Below are 18,399 nucleotides of genomic sequence, written 5' to 3' on the forward strand. Positions count from 1 at the left end.
CGTCGCCATCTTGTAAACAACCCGCGCGCTGAGCGAACAGCGTTTTGAATTTGCGCGCAAACGCTCGCGAGCGCTCGCGAGCGCAGTGTCGTTCAGAAGGCGAGCGCTTGCGAGCGTTCGGTCTCCTGAACACGCCTCCGCTGTTGATTACACATTTGGACATTGCAGAACATTTGCGGTGCACGTCTGCCAAATTTCCTTGAAACACTTGCTGGAAAAATACGGTAATTCCGCGAGGCCGTGCTCTGGAACGAACTGTAGTAAGCGCATATCTGCGACAGCCAAGCTCACACATCCCCTAGCTAGACCGTACACTGCGCATGCGCCATCGGCATTTCTGATAACAACTTACAGATGGGAAATTACTGTTGTTTGTATTACATGGGACCTGTCTGATGGCAACGACTTATAAATGACGACTTAGGCGGGGCTATTCCAATGGATTTACTATGAGAGAAAATCGGGACTTTGACTTCCATGACGACTTATGCGAATTGATGAGTTAGACGATGACGACTTATGCGAGTTTTACTGTATATAAACACGAAGGGTATTTACAACCAAAGTCTCACTGTTTATGTATTCTCTTATTGACTAATAATTCCACGTAAATGTCGTTCAAATGATCCTCTGCCACACACAATTTCACCGCACCCATACCGCTGTGCACAAAGTCACGGAAAGATTGCGCCAGTGGGTCTGTGGGGGGATCCCCAGAACAATTTTGATTTTAGATTATCGGAGATACATTCCGAAGCTGGCTACTTTAGCATTGGGATTTAATTTAAATCAACATTAGGAAGCTTGCTGAAATTTAGCGATCAAATTGACATTTGCACAAATCGTAGCTACAGATTTGGGTATTCCTGGCTCTCACTAGCAGGTCTGGGTGGCCAAGACATGCTATTAGCCTTTACGAATCTTTACTAGCCTCAGACAAGCGGACAAACGTTAGTTTCAAGCCCTGGTACAATGTAGTAATAAAACTGGTAGTTTGGTTCTAGGTTTGAGTACTGCGGAGCAACCCTACATGATGATTGTTTAGATGACATCACACTAGGATTATGGAAAGTGGATCTACTGACTGTTCTTGATAAGCTCACCTCAGGACCTCAAGTGTGTACGGGTTTAATTTACATTTAGAAGACCTTTTAGATAACAACATGCAAATTTTTCAGTTTTTAAAGGAATAATATTCGACAAAAAAACACTTGGACATTCATTTATAGGGGCTATCTATGACAATCATATTTTCCCATTTTTTAAATTTCTAAACATCCCAGTTTAATATTTTAAAATCACGCTGGAATATGCCCAATTTATTGAAACTGATGTCATTCATTCTAAAGGTCATGAAATATCATGAAAATTCTATTGTTCCACAACCCCAAATATTTAGATACTCGTCGGATCTAGCATGGGAGGCTGGTTATCACTGTTAGCTGCTATGGAATGGCCTGAGAGAGTGTGTGGTATTGTTGGAATTGCCACAGCATCCGACTTTCTTGCAACGAAGTATGAAAAGTACCTAACTGAGGAGGTGAGTGTTATGAGGTTTCTTCTCTCAAGGACTCTGTAATACCTAATTGTGTACGGAAAACTTTCTGCAAGCAAGAACATGTATTTATAGTCCCTGTGGGCATAAATAATATTAGAAGTCAGTCAGTCACCTTACATTTAAGTTTGATTGCAATGGCAAGATGCTGAGTGAGGTAATTTCTAATCTATGATTGCCATAGTGATGGTTAGTTAGGGTGGATACTTGAGATTGATATTAGCACATATATACAGAGATCGCTTGACTCAGATAGACTCCATTACTTGATCATATAATTATGTGGGTGAGTGATTTCAGCAAAAGAGAGAGTTGGATGAAACCGGCAGGCTGTCCTTTGCCGATCCAGACAGTGGCTCCATCACAAAAAACATGGTGGAAGAGAGTAGACGGCATCATCTGCTTACACGCACATCGATTCCGGTAAGGTGCCCCCTGCGATTTATTCACGGAATGGAGGATGAGAGCGTGCCCTACAAGATCTCACTGCAGCTAGCTGAACTCTCAGAGGCAGACGATGTTGATGTCATTCTTCGCAAGAACGGCAGGCACAGAATGTCAGAGGAAGAAGACATAAGACTGATTGTAACGACTCTTGATTCTCTCATTAAACGGCTGTCTTGCACATAATTTGAGTATCACGTCATAGCGAAGCTGCAAATCATTAATATGGGAGTCACACGTAGTTATAAGTGGTATGGATTTGCTTATACAAGATTGAAATTACTTGTCTATCTCTAGAAAGTGAAAGAACGTTTTTTTATCATGCAAATTTTACTTGATTGAGACATGCTTCTAATTCAAATTTAAAAGGATTTAAGTTCAGTAAAATTCAAAGCTTAATAAATTGATTGATTGTTGGTTTTTAAAACTTAACTCATAAATCACAATGTGAACCATTCATAATTGTCCAAATTATGTCATTATTTCAACATACAATTATATTAGCTAGATATGTAAATACATTCGTTAAACTAATAAAAGGTGCCAAAAGTTTTGAGCCTTTAGGAATATGTTGATGATCATGAAGGGTATGTGCAATACATCAAAAATTAATTAAGATCCTTGTTGTGTTAGACATACATGATGTCAGAAAGGTGACACAGTTTGTAAGTGACGTTTGTACTATTGCTAAAGGGTCAGTGATAAAACAATAACAAAAAAAGATTGATGAACAATTAAATTGAAGGAATAATTTACTTTAATGTGTGTGAAAGGTCCCTAACCAGATAACATGTACACGTATATGCAGATGAACTCTGGAAATCACAGAAAAATATTTTAGTTGCTTCTAATGTACACAAGAGTGACAATCAATCAACAGTTACATAATTTCCATTTAATATCAGGACATAATCCTCAGGACATCTTTGACTGCCTAATTTCATCCAGTAAAACTCAGTGTGCGAAATTAACGGAGTCCGGACTTAAATACTCCCTGATTTACTGTCGGACTCCCTCATTTGACATATGCAGGAGTCCGTGTGACTCCCTGAAAATTCTGCCATACTAACTAGTTCGTTCCGGAGAACGGCCTCGCGGAATTACCGTATTTTTTCAGCTAATGTCCAAAGAACATTTGGCAGACGTGCAACTGCATGAATCATAAAAATAAGCACATGCGTTATTGTTGATATCTTTAATTTTTAACCTCAGACTGCAGACTTCCTCATTTTGCTGCGGACACCCCTTTTTTTTAAGGTAGGGAGTCCGTTGGACTCCCGTGTTCAAAAGTTAATTTCTCCCCCTGAAAAGTGCTATTATTCTACATTATAATTCTTCACATATAAGCCTCGTCTACACGACGACGAACACCCGATAGCGATTATTACCGATTTATTATGCATGCGTGCGTGCGCACGTATATGTGCGTGCATGCGTATGTAAACGTGCGTGCGTGTGTGCGTGCGTGTGTATGTAAACGTGAGTGCGTGTATACGTGCGTGCGTGTGCACTTACACGTGCGTACATGCGTGCGTGTGAACTTACGGCCCCATGTAGACGCTTAACTCGAGTTAAGGTTCGTCGTGTAGACGAGGCTATAGTGAGTTCAGATAGTTATATCTGGCATGACACAGTTTCACAATGCACAAATACACCATAATACACTTTGTTCTTACTCAGGGAACAATACTACATGCAGGGGCGTGTACAGGGGGGGGGGTCCAGGGGGTACGGACCCCCCCCCTGCTCGCGCAGAAAACGCATCTGAGGTCTAATTTTTTCTGGGGGAGGGCCCCCCACACACCCCCTTCGCGTGCTCGCAAGTTTGGGTTACGGTCAGACCCCCCCTGGTACAAATCCTGTACACGCCCCTGACATGGCAAGAATTCATTATTACCAAAAATTTATCAATGCATATATATCAAATCACATCAAGTGATATGCATACATACCTAGTACCTACACTAATAATGATATATTTTTGGTATTATATGGTCCATTGCACGCATGCGAATGGAATGGAATTCGTGAACCAGTTTATATTTATGAGTGCTATATTTAAACAATGTTATTACTGAAAATAAAATTTATGATAGAGCCAACAAGCGATAGCTGCACTGAACATCTGGAGCGAGGACTACTTGCTTATCTAACGCATTGTCACAAGCTCCTCAGAGGAAGTCGGATGTATCGCGACTGTTTCATCAAAATCGCGCTTTGTGGCCCCCATCTTCATTGCAACGGCGAATCCCTGCAGGATCTCATCGCAGCCCTGACCAATCATGTGTAGACCAACGACCTTCTCCTGCAGCCCAACGCAGACGAGTTTCATCGAGACCTTCACCTTGCGGTCCGTGACGGCGTGGTACAGCGGCAAGAACGTAGACTTGTACACCTTCACGGCATCTGCTCCATGTTCCTTCACAGCCTCCTCCTCCGATATCCCGATCGTACCGACAGGAGGATGGCTGAAGATGACTGTTGGAATCAGGTTGTAGTCCAGCTTTGCGCCAACTTGCTTGTCGAAGATCCGCATTGCAAGTTTGCGTCCTGCGGCTATGGCAACGGGAGTCAGAAGTGCCTTGCCACATACGTCACCAAGGGCATAGATCCTCTCCGCGGTCGTGTTCTGGAACTCGTCGACCTTAATGTGACCTCTGGTATCAAGCTCGACCCCGATGTTCCTCAGGCCGAAGTCAGCGTTAGGCACACGCCCGATCGCCCATATGATGCAATCAACATCACTTATGGCACCGGTGGTGGTTTCCACCATTAGACGACCATCCGGCTGCTTCGTGACAGAATTGGTCTGAGTTTGTCGCTTGACCTGGACACCAATATTTTCCAGCTCGCCCGTCACCGATGTGCTGACAAGCGAGTCAAAGGCACGCAACACCTTATCGTACCTGCAACATCACCACAGCCATCTCAACACACAACTGCGATTTCAAAAACCTACTACGTAAATATTCCAGAACTGCTTTTTATTTGTAGCTTTCTCATATTTCTTCTAAATGTTATCTTATAGGCTTAATTGCACATTTCATTTCGAGATAGGCACCAGGCTATTAATATTTGTGTCACGTAACTACGTGCAGTTGTTTTGTGGGACAGTTTGAACATTCCATTACCGCGAATCTGAAGAAAGCAGGTGCACGTTAACTGTTCATTTACTGTTTTATAGCCTATAACAGCAGGAACTGCTAATAATTTTTACGCTGAAGTAACCAGTAATATGTATGTTGACAGGTGTCTAAATTTATTCATTTTCGATTTTAGTGAGAAACTCGTTTTAAATTACATGGAAAAGGCTTGGATTTTCAAATTGAACCAATGCTGATATTTCCACATTGATTCAATTTGTAAATCCAATCTTTTTTCTACATCAAATTTGTCTAAATTTATTCATTTTTCGATTTATTTTAGAAATGATCATTTTAACTCTAGTAATGATGGTCTGTATGATATGAAATAATGACGCACAGTTTTGATGCACATAACAAAGACACACCTGATGAGCAGGGACACATCTGAACCCAGCGTCTGCAATATTCCCGCTAATTCTACAGCGATATATCCTGCTCCAACGACGACCGATTTCTTAGGCAGGTCTTCCAATTCAAAGAAGCCATCACTTGTTATGCCGAGCTCAGCCCCAGGTAGCTTGGGTACGATCGGGTAACCACCTAATAGAAAGGCAAATTGCTGACAGTTATTTCATGTACATACGAACATGTATCACATTCTATCACATATATCACACAATTTCATTTCTGCAGGGTATATCTATGGTGTACGGTTTGTCAATTTAGTCAAACTATATGTCGGTTTACAAACACACACCATATTTCCGCCAACCATACACATTGTAACGCCACCAACATGTTATTTATAAAAACCTTATCTTCCTTTACAGAAACACGTGTACATATTTCCTACCAACAGGTGCGTGCGCCACCGAACCACAATTCCCCCCACACTAGTTTGCTAAACCATACTAGTAGTTGGTCAGCGAACGATACAAGTAGTTTGCAGAAACATGGTTTTCTGTGCGCAGTGTACGTTTGGCCTACGTACGTGGAGCGATAACGTAGCCTCGGGCGCATATGGCGGCCGCCGATTCCGAACCCCCCAACGGCCACCGCTCCTATTGAGCACACTGGCGCATTGTAAACAGCCCACCACCATGCGCTATTAACCTATGGGCCGTAGGAAAGTGTACTAACTAAAGATATTTTCAGAATTCCTATATGAGCGATATCGCACGTATATTTTTGCTAATTAATTAAACTATTTGTGCTTCAATAAACTCAATATTCACGGAGACCATAGCTAAGACATGTGTTTATATGTATCTCGAATTTTAGAAATGTAACTCAATTCGTTCGCGAGATATTAGAGTTAGTACACTTTCCTACGGCCCATAGCTTAATAGCGCATGGTGGTGGTGTTGGGGGGGGGGGGGGTTAACGGCTGCATGTGTGCGGCTGCAATGCGCCAGCGTGCTCAATAGGAGCGGTGGCCGTTGGAGGGTTCGGAATCGGCGGCCGCCATATGCGCCCGAGGTTACGTTATCGCTGCACGTACGTATGTCAAAGGTTGCACACTGCGTGCGGAAAACCATGTTTCTACTACAGCCTAGAGATGGGATGGGATGGGATATGGGATGGGATGCGGTGCAATGGGATGGGATAGGATGGCATCGAATGGGATGGATGGATGGATGCATGGATAGATAGATAGTTTGATTTTTTGGGGTATTTTCCTTTCAACCAATCGGTCACCAACTGAGTAATGTCACTTATTTCCCCGGGCAACGCCGGGTATCCCGCTAGTACTATATATATAAATTGATAGCAAATCTAACCATAGCAATAAACTATGCTGAAGCTAATTTTCCACATCCAATAAATCCTTTGAAATTCCTTAGTTGTGTAATTGACATGCCTTAATTTCCAGCTTTTTTTCATATATTTCTATTTCTTTCTAATCTTTCTTTGTTTATTAGGTAAAAACAGTTCTTAAAAATCACACAGATGGTTATTCTTTTTTTAATCTGTAATGGCGAGGTGGGGCTTTTCCCTTCATCTATAAGCATAATTAATGCCTACTGAAATTCTAGGGGAGTATCCTGCATTGCGTTTTTCTTCTATGGATTTGTGACTATGATGTGGGGCCACAATGAAAAAAATCTTTGTTTGCCCTCACCCGACCCAGGCTGAAAAGTTTGGGTAGGTATAGGTAGGCTTTTTTTGAGGGGGTCTTTTTACAGATTCAGCATGGTGTCTATACATGCTCGGGTGTGCTTGTGTGGAGATACCTTTCATGTTGAATGTTTGTTTTGCTTGATACATATTATAATGTATTGCCTACAGATTTATAAAATGTACAGTGATACAATTTGTGAAAAAAAAAGAATGGGAAAGATCAATAAAAATCTTGAGTCCGCCCCTTTTTGGCGGGTCGGTCGGTGAGAGCAAACAAACGATGTTTTTATTATGGCCTGATGGAGAAGCTTTTCGCTCATGTGCTGTACCTGTAGTAATGAGTATGTGATCGCCAGAGTATCTCACTCCATTCACCTCAACACTGCGATCATCTGTAAGTGTCGCGTGACCACGAATAACATCGACCTTGCTCTTGTCCAGGTTGGTTGCATAGATATTGTTCAGTCTAGACACATAATCATCTCTCCTCTTCTTGATGACACCCCAATCAAATCCCTAAGTATAACACAGATGAAAAGTTAGAAATTGCAAAAATCCCCAAATCTCCCTACCCACCGCCACAGGGCTTTCCCATTCCTAATCAAAATTTTGGACTGCCGGATACGTCACCTTCAGTGGAACTGACATCTTCAAGGCACACTCCATAATACACTCACTTGAGCTGCAATTTCAAGTAGCACATGTGAAATCAGTGCACAGTGAGCAGGGTGTGAAATTAATACTCCTTAATTTACTGTCGGACTCCCTGATTTGACATATGCAGGAGTCCGTGTGACTCCCTGAAAATTCTACCATTCTAACTAGTTCATTCCAGAGCACGGCTTCGCGGAATTACCGTATTTTTTCAGTAAAAGTCCAAAGAAAATTTGACAGACGTGCAACCGCATGAATCTTAAAAATAAGCACGTGTTATTGTTAATATCTTTAATTTTGAACTTCAGACTGCGGACTCCCTCATTGTGCTACAGATCCCTCTTTTTGAGAGTAGGAATAGGGAGTCCGTTGGACTCCCGTGTTTAAAAGGTAATTTCTACCCCTGGTGAGTGAGCTGTGCACTATAGCGCACAGCGTGAGTGACAACAACAACATATAGTTGTATACACTGGCCATGCACGAGCGAACGCAATAACAATTTTCAGGGAGCCACACCAACTTTGGTGCAAATATTGGACAGAGCCCGTAAAACAGAGTATTTGCATCTCATTATTTAAAATGTTTCTTTATTTTACATTACACACGGTTGCAGATGTATTCCATCCTCTCATAGCTACAAAATCATTTAAACTTAGCAATTCTGCCAACATTGCATTATCATACATTAAGATTTATTATTTATGTGGGAGTAGGTGAGTACATACATACCTACCAACCTACCTTCCTACCTATCTACTAATTGACCAACCTAGCTTGGTAATGGTCTCAGGTGAATTCGTACAGGCTAGCTAGGCTCATAGGGTCTATGTCACCCAGGGTATTGCCGGAACGTACCCTGGTAACTATCTAATATGGTTAGGGCTAGGGTTAGGGTTAGGGAGTAGGCGTAGGCGACTCCCTAGACTCGTTAGTGGAGTAGGCGATGTACGGTCCGGCATATTAGATAGTACCAGGGTACGTTCCGGCAGTACCCTGGGGGACATAGACCCTCTCAGCGCTAGCTAGGGTTGGGCTGGCATTGGGTTAGGGTTATGGCGACGATGCAAGTACCGTATATGATCGCGTAATAACCGCAAATTTAGCCTCAGATTTCAACCCTGTATTTGCTCTGCGGTTTATAAGTGCGCCATACCGTGAGGGGAAATATTTGTTCATCGATCGTTGCTAAGTCTTGTCACTCGCGGGGGCGATAATGGGTGAATCTAACGTTCATTAATTTAAATGCATAAATCGTGTTTGCCTAAATTTTTTGATAATGTAGTATTAACTATGATTGAAATGTTTTTGAATTTGTATAAGGACTCTTCAAACATGTCATGATGTGCTCATAATCTGCTTACGAATCTGTCTAAAAGAGAGACAAAACTATGCCTGCGGTTTACACCTGAACTAGGCGCAATACTTGGTTACCCGATTCAAATTGAGGTGCGGCTTATAGGCGCCCGCGATTATTACGCGATCATATACGGTACATGATGGGTTCGAAAGTTAGCTTGAGCCCTCTGTCTCACCTTGACCTCAACATTGAATCCATAGTCCTTGTGGTCATGTAGCAACTCTGCGTGCGCGGCTGCGTTGAACATCACCTTCTTAGGCACACAGCCAACATTGACGCACGTACCTCCCAGACGACCACTTTCTACCAACCCAACACGAGCCCCATACTCTGCTGCTCGCCTTGCACTCGCGATGCCACCTGGAGATAATATTAGAATTTATATTAAGGTTGTTATATTCATGAATTTTTGCCAACAATGCTAATTAATAAATTATAACACACGTCATCGAAGTTCATTCAACAACTTTTACAGTTACGTGGATATGGTATACAGGGTTCTCCTTAAATATTTAACGCATGTCAGGGCTGACGTATCTTCAAAGCTGAAGCTAATTGTAATGATTATACAATTATGTTCCATTGTTGACACACATGCGCCATTCTCTTTGTGCAGCGAAGCTCGTGGTAATAAACCGGCTAACAATCTGCTCAAGCAACTTCACCTGTATTATGGTCATGCACTTTGCCAACCACACAATTATACTAATTTGCAACAATCATGAATCCTCCAACTTACCCTAATTGCCTAATCGACTTGCCTTAATTTCCAGATGCGTTTACTTTTGACAATTCTAACACAGTCATTATGAGTTGCCACAGCTTATGTATATGTTTCGCGAACGGGAGCTTAAATTGGTACAATTTACCCCCTCCAGACCATCCCCCATTCATTCATAAACGTGCTTTCAGAAATTCTTGGGAATAGTAACAAAACGTAGTGGGGGGGGGGGGTCCTTTGCGATCCTGTTTTGTACTTGGGATGTAGATCTATTCCAGTGTAATTTGTAGCTGTAAATGTAATGCATTTGTAGCTGTAATAGTCCTGTTAATACTTTATCGGACATTGTAAATACAGCACATAGGGCCTAATTTGTTACTAATTGTCATTTTGCTTCTGCTGTGTGGTATGCCGATAGTTATACTGAAGGGTAGATCCACCACCAGGGTTCTCCCCAGGATGAAATTGAAAAAGGGGGGAGGGGGAGGGGAAACTAGGGGGGTCCGGGGGCCTGGTCGAATGGGAATTCTTGCAGAGGTGGCCCCTCAATTGCCAGTAGCAGCAGCTATGGCAATTGCAGCAGCCTCCAAAGCTGACTCACTCAGCCTGTTCCCTGTTCCTCATGTAGTTTTTGACTATGCGCATGTGTGAACTGTTCAAAAGAGCTCTCTGCTGATTGGCTTAGCAGTGAGGGTGACCAGCCAATCACAGCGAAGCACACAAGTGTGCTTTGGTTACTGCTTGCAAAATGGCGGCATCAACAAACGATCGATTCCCGCGCTGTCAAACCTTTATTGTGGTGGAATTTAATCGGGGCGGAGGTAATTTAAACGTGACGCAACAATTGAAACGGGGCAAATTTTCCCAAGCGGGGCGAGCGCGCCCGGTTTGCGCAACGTAGGGAGGGGCCTGCAACACCTTAATTTGTACAGTGGGGTGAGAAAAGCCTGTTTTCACTCCAAAAAAAAACCAAGGACATGCGGTTCACAACTTTCATTGTGCAAAGCAGGTCCAAGCTCATGAGTGAAGTGATGAAGAATACAACCAGGGACATTGACAGCAGAACCTGCTGCCTTGTGAGCTAGTGGTCATGATTTTGAGTGCAGAACAATCAGTTACTGCAGCCCCTAACATTTTAACCTCTAACTAACACCTGAATGTTTGTACCTGCAATATTCCTCGCCAACAAAGACCATTTGCAAATATACACAACCCCTACAATATATACTACTCTGAGTTGGGTTACATTATTGTATCTAGCAGGGCTACTATCCACAAACTCACAGAAAGACAGTGTCTTTTTAGATATATATATTAGTGATGGGAATTGGCTGGAATTTCATAATCGATTATCGGTTTCCCTTAACCGATCGATAATCGATTATAATCGGATAATCGGTTAATAATAGCATAGATTTAATTTAATCTTACTTTGTATATACAATTATACATACTACATAGCATTCAATATTATCATGTTTTATGATCATGTATTAACTCTGTGAAGGTTGCTGTATGTATATCAATGTCTGTTCCTATACAGCATTTAATCAATTTAAAAAGAAATGGTTTAAATGCTGTTATTAAAACATTAAAAGTTTTAAACAAACATGATCAAGCAGTCCTTGTGTTTTAGAAAAGGCAGGCGAGTGAAAAATCACACACCTTGGCTTGCCAAATTAGGGGGGTTCGGGGGCAATATGGTGTGATGCAATGTATGCGTGCTATACGGTAGTTTGGGTCTCGTATGCGAGAGAACTTTGCGCATAAAAATATAATTCGAGTCTTCTGCATATAAAGCGAATGCGTGTCGTTTGTGTTCGTGGAACGGTTAGCATTCGTCATTGGTCCAGTGCATTGTAGCGCGCGGTGGAATAAATTGATATCACAACACACGCAGCTCTGCATACGTACGTATCAGTGTTCGAAATATAATTTTAATGACCCTGCGACCTTGACCTTGGATGGAAATGGCTCAGAATCAATAGGGGTTTCTCGCCCCATAAGATGCAGCTGTGGACCAAGATTGAAGTTTCTACCTCTTATGGTTGCAAAGATATCGAGAGGACAGACACACACACCGCCACATACACAAAACCGAAACGGCCACGAAAACAATTTCCTCCGCGGCACTGCGTGCGGAGGATAATTACTTGTACTTCGTCGAGTAGATGTGTTCGTCTGGTTAGCCTGTATTGTGTTATCTTAAAACACAAGGACTGACAAGACTTGTGCTCTACTTGTCATATCAATTCACACATCGTGAGTACAGTGTCTTGTTTGTTTGTTTTGGTATTTTCGATAATTGATTATTTGTTTTCATAATCGATTATCGAATTTGAGACTATAATCGATCGATTTTCGATTATAATCGATCATCGGGACATCACTAATATATATATATAGATATATATATTGATTGCATATATTTGATATTATTATAGATAGGTCTATATTTCTGTGAGTTTGTGCAGAGGCGTGCTTGTGTGCAGTGATATTTGTGTTGCATATCGGCATTTGATTGCACCAGCACTCACGTCGAATTATTAGGCGATAGCAACAATTTATGTTTATTTGTCATCATTCTACTATTGAAACGGCCCAAGTGCATCAGTGAGCCAGTCACATGCACTTAGAACGTTTCAATAATAAAATGATGGTAAATAAACACGAAATGTATTTACTACCAAAATCTTTGTTTCTCTACTATCTTTTGCCGATTATTGTTATGTTCTCGTTATGTTCTCATACTTGTCGGTGTCCACTACACTGGGATATAATGACAAGGGCTATAGCTAGCCATGGGGCGCGTGTGACCTAGCTTGGGTAAAGCCAGGTAGTTAGCCTTTTAGCCGAATGGCACTGAGGGTGGCACTAATATTACCGATAATTTCCTGTAGATGCTATTCAAATGCTCCTCTGCAACACACAAGTACACTGCATGCATACGCCACTGTGCACAATCACAAAATTATAGTTTTGTTTTTTTCTGAAGATATATTGTACATACAAGTGCATATTCAGTGTTCATTTTTGGGTGCGCGCCCTTGCGTTAGTAACGCAATATTTATTGTAAAGCCGCATCTGAATGCAGCATATCCGTGCCCACCCGACACAGATAAATTGTTATATGGACGCAAAATTATTTGGCAGTGGCTGGAGGTACGACAGTCCATTTGCTTTCATACAAACAAGACAAAGATGGCCGCGTCCAATTCAGATTTCGAAATAATGCATTGGGAAATAAATTCACAATTTGAGTTTTGATGAGCTAGAAAACACTCGGATTAGGTATGAAAATGAATATTATTGTAAACTTTACATCAGAAGATCGCAAATAATTGCCTCAGCCCACAAACAAACGCCAAAAGGGGCTTCAACGAACGACGGCTGCCGTACCTCCAGCCACTTTGAAATTATTTTGCGTCCATAACAATTTCGACGTGGATATTCGTCCAAGCAGTTGTTGCGCATGCGCTGTTCATGTTGCATGCTGCAGGCGTACGGCACGAGTGCCGTAGGTAGGAAGTGTGAAGGTCTGGGGGGTCAGGGAAAAAAATAGAATTTATTTTTCGGGGGCTACTTTTTAAGCGCGCGTGCATGAAAATAGCACTCTAAAATTTGGTTTGCATTGAACTCTATGCAAATTTACTGGGGCTCTTTTTGGCATTTCCGGGGCTCTTTTTGGCATTTCCGGGGCTCTTTTTGGCATTTCCGGGGCTCTTTTTGGCATTTCGGGGGCTAAATCACCACGAGCCACCGTGTATTTTTTTCACTGCCCCCCAGACAATTTTTAAATCTAGACGCTCTAAAATGGTATTTACCCTTTAGATTTTTGATTATTTTATGCCATTTAGGCTGGGGGCCCGTAGAGTTTTGCTACGGCAGCCCTACGGCTGTGACGCACCTGCATACATGCGTTGCATATGTGGTTATATACACCATAGATAGTGTTTGGTACTATCACTCGCGTATATATACAAAACCGAGCATATAATAAGAGAACCTAGTCGGTTAGTTAGTGTTAGGGTTAGGGCTGGGGTTAGGATTAGGGTTAGGGAGTAGGCGCCTCCCTAGACTAGCATTATATTACATTTATGTAATACAACATGAACAGCGCATGCTCAACAGCTGCTCGGACGAATAGCGCATACGAACAGGTGTCCGATGCTCGGACGAATATCCACGTCAGGGGCGGATCCAGAGGGTTTGGGTGACCAGTTTCCATAGTTCTCGTCACAGCTAGGGGGGTCCAGGGGCATGCCCCCTCGGGAATTTTTTTAAAATTAGGCTATATTTGGTGCATTCTGGTGAATTTTGAGGGTCAATTCTGAAGATACCCAGCCTGTGACCGGTTTCTGGAAACTGGTGCAAACCGGCCTAAATCCGCGCCTGCACGAGTGCACGTCCTAACAATTTATCTGTGTTGGGCGGCCGAGGCTATTCGCCCGACCGTCGGGTGTGTATTGCTACTGTCTATTCGCCGACCGTTTTGTTGATATCAAGAAATACAATTAATTCTTGATATCAAGACATATCCCTAACCCTAACCCTAACCCTAACAATGGAAGCAGTGGCGCGGAAATTCTAAAAATGGCAATATCGCGAGATCTCGCGCGTGGATAACCTCTCGTAGACTGGTTCATATCCTTATAGACTGTCGGGCGAATAGCTAGCCTTTTGTATACACCCGACCGTCGGGCCAATTACAGGCACTTGGAACGTCTCAATAAAAAAAATTAATGGTAAATAAACACGAAATGTACCAAAGTCTTAATGTTTCTCTATACTCTATTTCGCCTATAATCACCTGTAAATGCCGGTCAAATGCTCATATGCAACACACAAGTACACCGCACGCCCGCCCTGTGCTGCGTGCACAAACAACATGAATAAGACAGAATAAGATAGAGAATAAGATTATCTCTCTCTTAATATCTTCTTATTCATGTTGTTTGTGCACAGCGCGGGCGTGCAGTGTACTTGCGTGTTGCAGATAAGCATTTGACTGGCATTTACAGGTGATTATAGGCGAAGTAGAGTAGAGAAACATTAAGACTTTGGTACATTTCGTGTTTATTTACCATTAATTTTTTTTATTGAGACGTTCCAAGTGCCTGTGGGGCCAATAGTCACTCTCGTGTCAGCCGGGCACGGATGCTGCATTCGGTTCAAGGATAGAGAACATGGGGACTCCCAATAAAACCAATGGCAATGTCATTTACATCAATGACAATATAAATATAATATTATATCAATATAATAGGTTAGGGTTAGGGTTAGGGTCAGGGTTAGGGTTAGAATTAGGGTTAGGGTTAGGGTTATGCACATTGGTTTTAGTGGTACCCATGTTCTCTATCCTTGGGCCCTGCATTCTACGTACGAAGTGCCCTATACGAACTCGCTTTTGATGAACTGAGCTCAGTAGGCCTATTTACTATTTAGAGCCAGTAACTCACTATTTAGCAAGTAATAAACTTACCAGAGCCACCCCCAATCACCAAGAAATCGAAGCATTTCTTTATAACCGGTGCCATTCCCGATGATTACGGAAATTTCTGAATAACTACTGATTCACCTTGCACGTCCACAACACTGGTAACGACTCAACGGTATGATTTTTGCCTGTCACGCATGAGCTGCCGCTCATGCGCCGGGAAGCTCGCAAGTGCGCATGCGCAACTGCAAAGTTAGAGCATCCGATACAATGCCACGTCCGTAATAGACTGGTACTCGCTCCCACCTCGATTACTCGATGGGTTACCCATCAAGTAACTAAGCCGAGAGGTGGGACCGGGTACCAGTCCACGTCCGTAAATGCCTAGGTAAATGTAGACTAGTACCCGTTCGCCACCTTCAATCCGGCATATATCCTTCGCTACACTGTAGCGTGTGAACTGTCGACCGGGTACCAGTCTAAGGTAATGCCATGTTTACGCGATTTGTTTGACAAGTGACTACACAAACTAGTGGCAGAGCAAGCAAGGCAAGTAGTGCACAGTTCAGTCAGTTGTGTGTGCAGGTCGATAACAATTTTTTTGCCAAAATGGTTCTCAAAGGAATTTCTCCTCTTATATCACCGGATTTGCTACGCGTTCTCTCAGCCATGGGTCACGGTGACGAGATAGTACTGGCCGATATAAACTTTCCAACAAGCGCCACTTGCAAGTTCGGGGCACACGAGATAAGAGCGGATGGACATAACATACCTGACCTGTTGACTGGCATCTTGCGACTCTTTCCGTTGGACACCTATGTGACCTCACCAGCGGCAGTGATGCAAGTGGTACCGGACGATGTGCAAAAAGGCATAGTAATACCAGTTTGGGAGAAATACGAATTGATAATCATCGAATCGGAAGGAATGAATGTAGAGCTCGAGGAAGTGGAGCGCTTTGCTTTTTATAACAGAGCAAAGTCGGCATACGCAATTGTAGCTACAGGAGAGACTGCTCCTTATGGAAACCTCATCCTAAAGAAAGGAGTTGTTAGCCATGTGAGCGTGTAATACTAATAGAGTACTGAGTAGCTCAGCAGGGTACATTTGCGCAAGTAAGGCCCAAGTAGGATTGCCTCCATGTGATACCGACATTGATTGCATGCACAAAACAGCGATAACTATCACAGCGAAAACTTGGACATGCAGTCATCGTACGTTTCTAAGTGCATTTATGGCTGGATCTCCCAAGCAACAAAACCCACAGGGCACAGGCATGCAGAGACTCCAACCCTAAGCATTACCTAAACTGGAGATTCTCCAGCCTGGACCCCTGGCAAACTGGAGAACACACTCTGAGCACGCGGATCGCGAATTTCGAGCGCCTAAGGCGCTCGCCCATTACGTGTAGCGTCCAGGGGCCCGCCTGAGGGCCCTGGCAGGGGTTCCAGGGAGCAGCGCCCTGGAAGCTCCTGGATTTTAAGTTTTTTTTAGTATTGAAACAAGCTATTTTTTACACATTTGTTCGAAACAAATCGATCACAGCGCGCATGTACTGTAATATTACGAAGCCTGTGCATGTCTACATATCTCCATTAGATAGCTTGCGCACGATAAAGATTCAGATTGTGTGGGTATCAGCACTGCTATGCTGGCGCATGCGCACCGTACATACATGACGAAACAGTCTTGTTTTTTGTTTTTGTTTTTATTTTTTCTTTGTCTACATACATAGCTCTTGATCTAGCAGCTGTTCTGCTCGGTACACGCCGCTCAAATTCAGAGCACGCGCGTTGATAGAAAGACGCTCTGCTCACATACAGCACAAACATACAAAGCAACGACACAAATCCAAAATACGCGTTTAAGTCGTCATCGTCTAACTCATCAATTCGCACAAGTCGTCATGGAAGTCAAGGTCCCGATCTTCTCTCATAGTAAATCCATTGGAATAGCCCCGCCTAAGTCGTCATTTATAAGTCATCATTATGTACAAGTCGTCGCCCTCAGACAGGTCCCATGTAATACAAACGACAGTAGTTTCCCATCTGTAAGTCGTTATCAGAAATGCAGATGGCGCAGTGTACGGTCTAGGGGATGTGCAGGCTGGCTGTCGGAGATATGCGCTAATAAGCCCAGCGCACACGCGAGTAATTTTACTCAAGTAAAATTATGCATGCGTCAAAATACTCACGTGTGCGGCAGATTTTCGTTGAGTATTTTGACGCATGCATCATTTTACTTGAGTAAAATTACTCACGTGTGTGCCAGGCTTTAGGTCGAACCATGGTCGAACTGACGATCGCCTGTAGATTGTGCAACTGAGTTTACATGAGTTGTGAGAGTTACTGAGTTGTTGCTGTGTGCACTGATTGTTTTATTCGCATTGTTCGCTTGGACGCATTGTTTTTTTTCAGCTCGCGTGGAAACAGTCGCGTGGCGTCGCAAAAGTAGTTCATGTAGATATAAAGCCTGGCAAAATATCAGCTTGACACTCTCCAAGTCGTCGAAATATTGGCTTTGTAAATCGTGAAAATGACGATATACGCGCATAAGTCATCATTTGGGCGACTTACAAAGTTACATGTAAGTCGACAAAATGGTGTGTCATTTTCGTAAGTCTGCACAAATATGCTGGTCCCAAGTGTCGACTTATGCGAGTTTTACTGTAATTATGTGCGTGTGTGTGTGTGTGTGCGTGTGCGTGTGCGTGTGCATGTGCGTGTGCGTGTGCGCGTGTGCGTGTAAATGTGCAGTGCAGTGGTGTGAATAGTGATGAGAATTGGTTGGAATTTCATCATCGATCATCGGTTGCACCCAGCCAATCAGTGATCGAAGATAATCTGTTGAATGTTATTGATTGCGGCTACCAGATATTGAAATATACCATAAATAATAATCATATATGTAATAGTATTTTTATAATACAATAATCTAAAAGCCATGTAACAGTATTATGCTTGCTTAAGTTTTGTGTAGGTTAGATTTACTGTCATAAAAGATTCCTTTTATGTATGTTTGCAA

General features: G+C 42.7%; 3 protein-coding genes across 3 annotated transcripts; 2 read left to right on the forward strand and 1 right to left on the reverse strand.

Moving 5' to 3' along the window:
• Positions 1-1,004: 1,004 nt before the first annotated feature.
• Positions 1,005-2,738, forward strand: LOC106809733 (mycophenolic acid acyl-glucuronide esterase, mitochondrial-like; the record flags this gene model as incomplete). Its single annotated transcript, XM_014812919.1, is given in 3 exon segments — positions 1,005-1,116; positions 1,400-1,540; positions 1,856-2,738. Coding segments are annotated over 3 exon segments (583 nt in total), but the record flags the coding sequence as incomplete, so codon positions are not given.
• Positions 2,739-3,801: 1,063 nt separating this feature from the next.
• LOC106809732 (glutathione reductase, mitochondrial-like) lies at positions 3,802-15,548 on the reverse strand. Its single transcript, XM_014812918.1, has 5 exons — positions 15,421-15,548; positions 9,393-9,577; positions 7,536-7,722; positions 5,511-5,685; positions 3,802-4,905 (listed from the first exon to the last, which is right to left on the reverse strand). The coding sequence occupies exons 1-5, from the start codon at positions 15,473-15,475 to the stop codon at positions 4,149-4,151; spliced, it is 1,359 nt and encodes a 452-aa protein (XP_014668404.1). The 5' UTR covers positions 15,476-15,548; the 3' UTR covers positions 3,802-4,148.
• Positions 15,549-15,900: 352 nt separating this feature from the next.
• LOC106809734 (fucose mutarotase-like) lies at positions 15,901-16,891 on the forward strand. The gene has a single exon (XM_014812920.1). It carries the CDS (start codon positions 15,985-15,987, stop codon positions 16,444-16,446), a length of 462 nt encoding a protein of 153 aa, XP_014668406.1. The 5' UTR covers positions 15,901-15,984; the 3' UTR covers positions 16,447-16,891.
• Positions 16,892-18,399: the final 1,508 nt, after the last annotated feature.

The sequence above is a fragment of the Priapulus caudatus genome, unplaced genomic scaffold (assembly GCF_000485595.1).
Source record: "Priapulus caudatus unplaced genomic scaffold, Priapulus_caudatus-5.0.1 Scaffold380, whole genome shotgun sequence".
In the NCBI taxonomy this organism is placed as follows: domain Eukaryota; kingdom Metazoa; phylum Priapulida; class Priapulimorpha; order Priapulimorphida; family Priapulidae; genus Priapulus; species Priapulus caudatus.